Below are 9,799 nucleotides of genomic sequence, written 5' to 3' on the forward strand. Positions count from 1 at the left end.
TTTTTGTGTCTGTTGCCACTTTTTATCAGCTCTCACCGAACCAATTTCTTTCAATGATACGTCAAAAGATCACAAATCGTATATAGTCGAAGACATTACCCTCAAAAATTGAAAAAATTTCACTCGTTCCCCGTAAATGGGGGAAACCTTCAAAAAAATTACAAATTTAAAAATCGCTAATTTTCGAAATTTTTTCAATTTTTTTTACTAAAAACTGCCATAACATTTTCAAAAATGAACAAATCAATATAATTTTTTTTTTATAGATGTTTGATGTCTTAACCTATCATTTTATATATTTTTGTGAACATTTGACCCTTTACCAGCCCACAGATAGGGTTTCAAAATGGCATCTTTTTTACAAAAAATTAACTTTTTCAACTTAACTTTTGAAAATGTTCCTGAAAGACTGACACTTTTTTATATATCTTAAATTAAAGCTTATGTAATATACTTTAATATTATANCAACTTAACTTTTGAAAATGTTCCTGAAAGACTGACACTTTTATATATATCTTAAATTAAAGCTTATGTAATATACTTTAATATTATAAAAAAAATTTTGGACTTTATTTTGTCTTCAAGGTAAAAATGGCTATCGAATGCTATTTTTGTGTGAAAATTCTCTATTTTATTTTTACATTTTTAATTTTATAATGCTATAACTTATTGAAAAGTGTATGGATCAACACAATTTTATTATGAGAAATAATATTTTTTAATAATCCCTTTTTCATTCGACATACTTTATCTTAATCAGGATATTTATAAGGAACTAGCAGATCATGTAAGTTTTGGAATAATCCACCAATTTTTTAAAATTAAACACTATCTAAAGATTTGCAACGAAGCGTTTTTTTTTTTTATAGTAATTTTAATCACTGTCAGATATCATTATACTTGATCCAACTATCCCACGTCACCACTGTGCCGCGACCCCCCTGTACTGGCTTTTTTTTATTTAAATAAAGAATTTTTTAGAATTATTAAATCAGTATTATTTTAATGTATTCTCGCAATTTTTATAAAGAAATAAATAAACATATTAAAGAAAAGTTTTATGGACTACCTAACAGATTTTTTGACAAATTCACTTATTGATCAGACCGTGAAAATTTGTAAATTAAATCGCTAGATATTTTACAAATTTTCAATTACTACGAGTTCTAGTTCATTTTATAATATAAATAGTATAAAAATGATCTTTGTAATATTTGAGACCAATATGATAATATTTACATCTAACTTTAAGTACTTCAGATAAGATTATAAAAATATGATAAAACATTCAACATTTTTAACCGAAATTCAAATATTTAAGTCATATAATCTTATAGTATTATAATTAATTACTGGTATATTAATCAATATGTCTATGATTAATACGACTATATAAAGTTTCTGTTTTAATATTTTAAAGAATTCTTACATTTTGTACATTTAAAAAATAAAGAAGCCATACTTTCTTATTTTTTTCATTTCTATGGCTTCATAACATTTGCATTTCTATGACTTCTTAATATTTCGAATTTTTATAGTTTTAAAATATTTTGTGCATTTTTATGGCTTCATAAATTTGGGTATTTCTAAGGTTTCTTAAATTTTGTACATTTAAAAAATAAAGAAGCCATACATTTTTATTTTTTTCATTTCTATGAAAATTTCTATGGCTTCGAATATTTAGTGCATTTCTGTGGCTTCTTCATTTCTATGACTTCATAACGTTAGCATTTCTATGGCTTCATAACGTTTTGCATTTCTATGGCTTCTTAATATTTCGAATTTTTATAGTTTTAAAATATTTTGTGCATTTTTATGGCTTCATAAATTTGGGCTTTTCTAAGGTTTCTTAAATTTTGTGTATATATATGTCTTCATTAGATTTTAATTTTTTAAATTTGTCTGGATTTTGAATTTAAATTTTTTTCTCATTTTTATAGCTGTTTAAAGTTTATGTTTTTCTATGGCTTCCATTATGTTGTTTTTACATTTGTGTGGCTTCTAAATGATTTTACCAATTGACACAGACTGTATTATAACATATTTATGATGAAACTATAGAAATTCATGATATTGAATTTTGGTATACCGTAAAATTAGCCAACTTGGGGCAGTCAAATGTCTATTATCATTTTATTCATATCAATGTATATCACTAGAAAATATTTATACGTATTGTTAAAAACACAAAACATATGTTCACAAAAATATTGTGATGAAGTGTGAAATATTTAACTGCTTCAAGTGAATCCGTTCCAAGTTAGCTTATTTAACGGCAAAAACAAAAATTAATTAACGTGAAATACAAACATACAAAAATTATTTTCATATCAGAACATACATTAAGAAAATACGAAATAATGAATATACTGAATAGACAAGGTAGAATACAATATTAATGTCATTATACATGTACATTGTACATTAACGTATTATAACTTACTAAATAAAATTATAAAACAGATATCTAGTCAATAACTAAAAATTGGCTCGTATCAAATGTTCTACTATGCATGATAACAATAATGATGAAGTGTACATATGAATACGAAAATTTGTAGACAGATAGCAATGAGCTCGTTGTCCTTATCATTTCCGTCGTGAATTTAGAGAAACTACTGTATCATAATAATTGTTCATAACGAAGTCATAATAATATTACACACAAAGCGTTATTTTCATTAACGGATAGAAATCCATGTGTGTTAAACGTATATTCTTCACCTAATTATAAATAAATTAAATTCTTTTCTAAAACATAAATCAAAGTCCATATGGTTCTACAAATTAAATTTACTGTTTGATTTATTGTTTTAAAAATATAAATTCAAAACAATTACATTAATGATAGAAAATTTAAGTAAATAGAATAAATAAAATAATTAATTATAGTTTTAAGTATTTAAAATAATTTTGTGTACATATATAGTATTATTTTTGGATGTCCATACTTTATTTACTTTAAGTTTAGAAAATATTTGTTATACAAGATATTTAATGATTTTTTTTATTATCTTAAACCGTTTATGGATTTTGTTACTTTAAAGAAAAACATAACAAAAAACGAAAGTACTGTGGGGTCGTGTCACAGTATGAATGTGGCATTGTTGGGAAAAATATAGATGATAGCAACATCAACTCCTATCTTTTTCATTATTCCTAATTAGTAGTTCTATGATTTATAAGTATAATATATGAATGAATATCTATTATAGAAATTTCAATGTAGTATAATTTTTACGGAGTTATTAAAAATAAATTATAGAGTATTTGTTACTTCTATGGTAAACCTAAATAAATATTAAAGGGCTAGATACAAAACTTTTCAGGAGATTATTTGTATTAATTATGAGTAAATAGTTTACAAGGAATTTTCATTAGTGTCAAAAATATATTTTCTAAATCCATTTTTCATGCTGATTTCAAATCTGCAATTAGATTTTTCCAACACTACTAATTTTTGAAATTATTAATAATTAGTTAAAAACTATAGGATATAACTATACGGAATGTAGTTATAAATATTTCAATTATTGCACCTATTTAAACATCACGAGTTACACAGAAATGATTAGTATTTCTGTTGAAATGATTTATTACGATATAAATATAAAAAATTTAATAAATGACTTTAACGAAATTTTGGGTTTTTTTCATAAATTTACTATTAATAGTAATTATATAAGTTCCTGGCTATTTTTAACCATTTTTAAATCTTCATAAAATTTTCTATTTAATTATATCAACTTCAAACTCTTAAAATGAACCAAAAGAAGGTTAAAAGTTCAACATTTTTAAATTATAAGCGTTCATGAAAATCAACACTAAAGAACCAACAAATTAGATTTAACATGACATGATTAATCGAAATTTTACACGATTATTTTTAATATAGTAAAAAACAATTTTTAAATGTAAATACTTGTTTTTATAAATTATTAATAATCTCAAAAAAGAGGCGATAGAAAAAATGTAATTACAGATTTGAAATCAGCGTAAAAACATGGTTAGTAAAGTATATTTTGGTCTATGCTGATTAAAAAATATTTCATTTTAGTGATATGATTTTACTGTGAAATTTAGTATAAAAACAAATTCTATATTCTTATTATGTGTTGATATATTTATTTAAAGAAATGTTTTTTTGAAGCTGCTATTTTTACAATAGATATTTCTCTAAATTTTTTTAAATTAAGGGATTTTTCCAATATTCGATGATTATTAGTTCAACTAAATTAAAATTAGGTTATTTTGACGTATTAATCATCAAAATCGGTCCAGTGAGAGATGAGAATGAGTGGTAACAGACAAAAAAAATATATACATAAAAAATAAAAAAAACATAGTAAATTACCTTCTCAATAATAATACCTTCTTAGCTTCGCATCGAGCCAATATTTAAAATAAAGTTATAATATAAAAACAAAATAACAAACTGTTGTTCTAATTTTGCGTGTAAAAGACAAATTTGGTAAGTAAGAAAAATGACTATTGATTATAATACATAATTAGAACAAATCAATTACAATTTAAATAATCTGTAACACTAAAAAATATTCAAGTTGGTAGAATAAAAGAATATGTCAACGTTATTAAAATTTCAGATAATTTCTTTAGTTTGGTATAGTTAATTTACTTCATAGACTAGAAAACTCATAAAAAAATAAACTTGATGACTATGAGAATGTATAGGTTTACGAGCATATATAGTAAATTATACATTTATACATTTAACATAAATCGTATATTTCATTAGTTCGGTCCATCGACACTAAATTGGCAAACCTATAATTTACACCGACTGCAAATCTTAACAACTGCAGTCAAACGGTGTAATAAATCGCATTATCCTGACCGAATTGGCCGTTCGTTATTTAATATGTAGTCTCCCAAGATTGAGTTTTTACATGAGACACTCACATTCGTTTGAAAAGAGTAAAAAAATGTTGTTTTATTGTTTCTTATTCGGTACGAGCTCATACAGATTATAAGGGATGAGAAATGTGTACGAGTACTGTATTCGCTCTGCGTGAAAGGTTTTATCTAAAGAAAATAATCATTTAAACGAAAACGGGTTTTCGTTTATTTTAATTGCATACATAAAGACATCAATTTAGCCTTGATTGTAAAACAATACTGTCAACACAGTAATATGAACCCACTGAAAATTATAGGGATAATGAAAGTGTTTTTAAAGAAAATATGTCTTTTCGTAAATCATTATTAAAACGTATCAAGAATATTCTTTGAACACAAATTCACAAGGCATTCGACGTTAGTGAAGTAATATAAAATTTAATATTCAACGGCTACAGGTAGTCGTGTAGTCACAGGATACACTTAATATTTTATGTTCAATGTCACTTTAACTACTGTGGTAATCTTAACGGGTGGACCGTTTGTACTTGTCACAATGAATACATAAATGTTTGTACAAATCCAACGATATTTTTATTACGTCAATCCTAGTGACCTCACGGCAAATAATCAGTATAAATGAATCGTTTAACGTCTATAGCAAAGAATTAAATTAAACGGTAGAAAGGTCGCATTGCTGTTCATCGACAATAGTTCATAATTACACATAAAATCCGAATGATTACTATTTTCCAAGTGTTATCTATCAGACAAAATCTTAGAATTGAAAACTTCGACATTCAAAATACATTCGGTTGTCGTCAAAGATAAAAATCATTTATACCGATCAATGGATGACGTCAACACGCAAAGCAAAGTGTTAACACAATGATTTTACTGTTGTTCCTAGTGTGTTTTTTACTGATATGCAGTATGATATAACGTGTTGGTTTCATAGATTACTTTCCTACTAAGACATGCTATTGATTATTATTACAAAATCTTAACTACATTTATTTATTTTCTAAGACCGAGTGCGCAACACGGAACGCGACTTGCCTTACAAAGTTTAAGCTAGTTGAGTAATTTATATACAATTTTAATTTTCACTTTTTTTATTGTATTATTGGTCTTGCATTTTAATTTGTGTCAACAATAATCAAAATATAAACTATATATAATATTTATATTTATTTTAAAACATTAGCTACAATAATTATTATTATTTTTTCAAAATATCATATATCAATATAGTTATTCGGCTTTATATTTGGGTTGAATTATTTTTCAATCTTTTAACGCTATATTTTTGGGATTTCGTTCCTATTTTCCCCATAGAAATTTAGTAACAATTTTTAATATTCAAAAAATAGTTTTTTTACAATTATCTCCAACACTAATATTTCTATAACTAATTCTAATTAAACAGATATAAAAATAAAAATGCATAAACAATTGTATGATGAAAATTTCAATTTTAAATTAATAACATAGAATTGTTGATAAATTTATATAAACGTTCAAAATTTATTAGTATAAATAAACATTAATGGATCAAGTTCATTCTGATCTTTGGAGTTTATTTAGATTTATCGTTTTAGCCCTAAACAAGATATAATAGTTTCTAACATAGTATATTGAAATATATAAAAAAAAATTTTTATGTAATGAAAAGTTTAACATTAATTTCACCTATTCTACTAATAGAGCCTGTACTACTAATTTAAAAATTTTTACATTATTTTATTTAAATATTATCCATTAAATATTGTGTAAGTATTACTTGAATATAAAACATTTATATGATTATAGTTATCACGTTTAATTATTTTCATAAAATAAGAAAATTAAAAAAAAAAAACAATTTTATTTTCAAGTACTTTAATATTGTTACATTACTTGTAATAATAAATCATATTATGATTAATGTAGTTTAATGTAGTTTAATACAATATAACGGCGTAGCGTAGTTACTGAAGTGTTGTTTGTGTTGCGTTGTATATATGATTAAGGAGTGGGATTAAACAATTATTTATTAATCATTATTAGTTGAATGGTATATAATTCTTTATTTTTATAGACTCACTTAAATATTTAAAATAAAAATGAATTTTTTAAACTTGATAGAGGTATTGTGTATGTACTTTATAATAAATGTGAAAAAATAATCTATAAAGACTTATGTTAGGATCAAAATCGTTGATTAAAAAAAAATGGTCGTTTTTTAAGCTTTATTAGTCATATATAAATCAATAAATAATTTTTTTTCATTAACAAATATGAGAGATAAATAGAGACAAAATGAGATAAATAAAGCGTACTACAAGATTGATATTGATGACATTAAAATTAAATAGGCAATTTTAATTTGGAATAAAGGTGATTATTTTACTTTTTTTTTTATGTATGAACACCATAAAATTATAGTTTCCAACAAAAACAATTTTTTTTTTTTAGAGATTAGAGAAAATTAATTCAAATTTCGAGATTTTTGGAGGTGGTCGTAAACCATGTCTGGATGATTTGCTATTGATTGACCTCAAGAGAAAATATTAACTTTACTCTATTTATCATTATTTCTGACATTACTGATATATTTAAACATTTCTTTTGTTCTTTTTCTTAAATTGTTTTTTATAATTATCTTATTACTCTAGTATTTTTTAAGAAATATAAATTATTTTATAAATTAAATAGTAAAAACGTACTTTAATATGATCAAAATTCTCAAAGAATATTTAAATTTAAATTAAAAAGAATAAAAACTTAAATATATAACTACTTATATCCTATTATAAAAAATATTTATTCACTTAAACAAATTTATTTAATTAAAGAGTTAAAGTTGTATAAATTAAATAATTGTCATTTACATTTATTACTGAAAAGATAAACCGTTCTTATGTATACTCCTTAGGCTATATTATAAATTCTATTGTATAAGAAAAATTTGTAACTAGTTAATACTTACTGTTTTTTATCAAATTTGTTACAAGGTTCTGTTAATGCTAGCCTTAGTGGTCTATTTAAATTGGTGGTGAACAAGGAAACGAATCCAACAAACCATCCCACAAACTCTTCCGGTGACGACAAAAAAGTAGCCATCGCTAAATAAGAGTCCCAAGAGGTCATTTTTGTTGTCTCTGACCCGATGGCACCTAAAACAAGATAAACATTCATTAATAACTTAAATACAAAAATATTATATCGAATCATTGTTGGACGATATTATCGAATTAATAAAGACATGAAATTGTGTACAATTATTAATTAATTTCTTTAAAATTATTTTCCCCTCGGTAAGTTTTATCTAAGAAATACACGTTTAAATACATAGACTAAATACCTATATGTTTTTAAAAATGCTTACACGTAATTTTTAAAACACAGTTTAAACTTAAAAAAAATTGTTGTTATTTAAACATTTCTAGAAAATATTTATAAAAACTTAGTTTTAACAATCTCATTACACAACAATTTTTTATGCCAAACAATATAATAATAGATTTTTAATGAAATTTAGTCGATGATTCCGAATCTGGCTTTCAAATGTTCAGATTGTTTCTAGTTTTGAGATAATTTCTAATTAGTAAAAATCATATAATTACGTAAATAATTGCTCACCAATTTTATTTTAAGACCCCATGTTAAACTTTAATAGGTTATATTTAAGAAAAACTTGCAAAATTTGAGGTTTATATTTCAAATCAATGGCACTATGCCTGGTGTTCAAAGTTGATTTTGTCAGTCATTTCACAAAAATGAAAGTGTACTTTTTCTTTGTAACTTTTTTATCTTAAACTTATATTAAATTTTATCAGGATTTAAAAAATGTAATTTTTATGTTTCTATCATACATAGATACTGAAGTGATTGTCGTTAACAGTAAAAAAATATAAAAAGCTCAACATTTTTATATTACCACAATATTTTTATAAATATTATCTTTAATTCTAAAATTAAACATATTTTAAAATAAATAATGTAACTATTCCACAAGATTTTTGACATTGAAAAACATAGTTTGACTGTTTCATGTATCATCATTATCTGTTAAGTTATAAGGGTATAATACCTAATTAGTACTTAAAATACAATAGTGTTATCTTGTTTATTTATAAAAAACTCGTATAAAATTGCTATACAAGTCATAAAATCATGCTATAGTCATTAGTACACCCAAAGGAAGAGGGAGGCAAAAGAGGCTTTAGGGCAATTATAATTATTAACATTATATACTTTGGCGGTAGTAAAAGTATATAATAATTTATTTTTTGCTATCTATTATATAATACAAAAAAAACTCTTTAGAAATCCCTTTAAAAAGTCCTGCCTACGCTATTGGTTGTAGTATTTGAGTACTATACCATCAACGTAATATAAATTCACAATAACGAACACTAGAAAGTAGATTATTTAAAATAATCCACGGAAAATAGACACGAATGCAAATATTGACACGAGAAAACCTAAGTTTTTTTATACAGATTAATATAAATATATAGACGAAAAAAGTTAAGAAAATTTAATTGCTATCGCAGATTAAAAACCGACGTGCATCGATATATCGCGTTAAACAGTCAACTTAATTCAGTTCATTCAAACATTTTATCGGACTTCATATTATTATTAACTGTTAACTCATTATAACGAAAATTAAAAGTCAGATATTAAATCAAGTTAATTAGTAAATGTAAATAAAAAACGGTAGCACAGTGGGGTCGCGGCATAGTGGAGACATTGCATAGTTGGGTCCAGTATAGATTTAATCTGACAGTGATTAAAATCACTATCATAAGAAACGCTTCGATGCAAATCTGTAGATAGTGTTTAATTTTAAAAAATTGATGGATAATTGCAAAAGCAACATCAACTTCTATTAAAATAAAATACAAAACCCATAATTATCATACAAAAATAGTATATTTTTCAATATGGTA

The 9,799-nt window shown here is 24.1% G+C and overlaps 1 protein-coding gene across 1 annotated transcript in view; it reads right to left on the reverse strand.

The window, feature by feature from the left end:
* Positions 1–9,799, reverse strand: part of LOC126902078 (uncharacterized) — a 63,781-nt gene that overhangs the window by 37,036 nt on the left and 16,946 nt on the right. The window contains exon 3 of the mRNA XM_050679099.1: positions 7,831–8,017. Coding sequence (XP_050535056.1) covers positions 7,831–8,017 — 187 coding nt within the window. The remainder of the gene's footprint in view (positions 1–7,830; positions 8,018–9,799) is intronic.

This window comes from Daktulosphaira vitifoliae, unplaced genomic scaffold, assembly GCF_025091365.1.
Source record: "Daktulosphaira vitifoliae isolate Bord-2020 unplaced genomic scaffold, ASM2509136v1 Scaffold_3, whole genome shotgun sequence".
NCBI classification, from domain to species: domain Eukaryota; kingdom Metazoa; phylum Arthropoda; class Insecta; order Hemiptera; family Phylloxeridae; genus Daktulosphaira; species Daktulosphaira vitifoliae.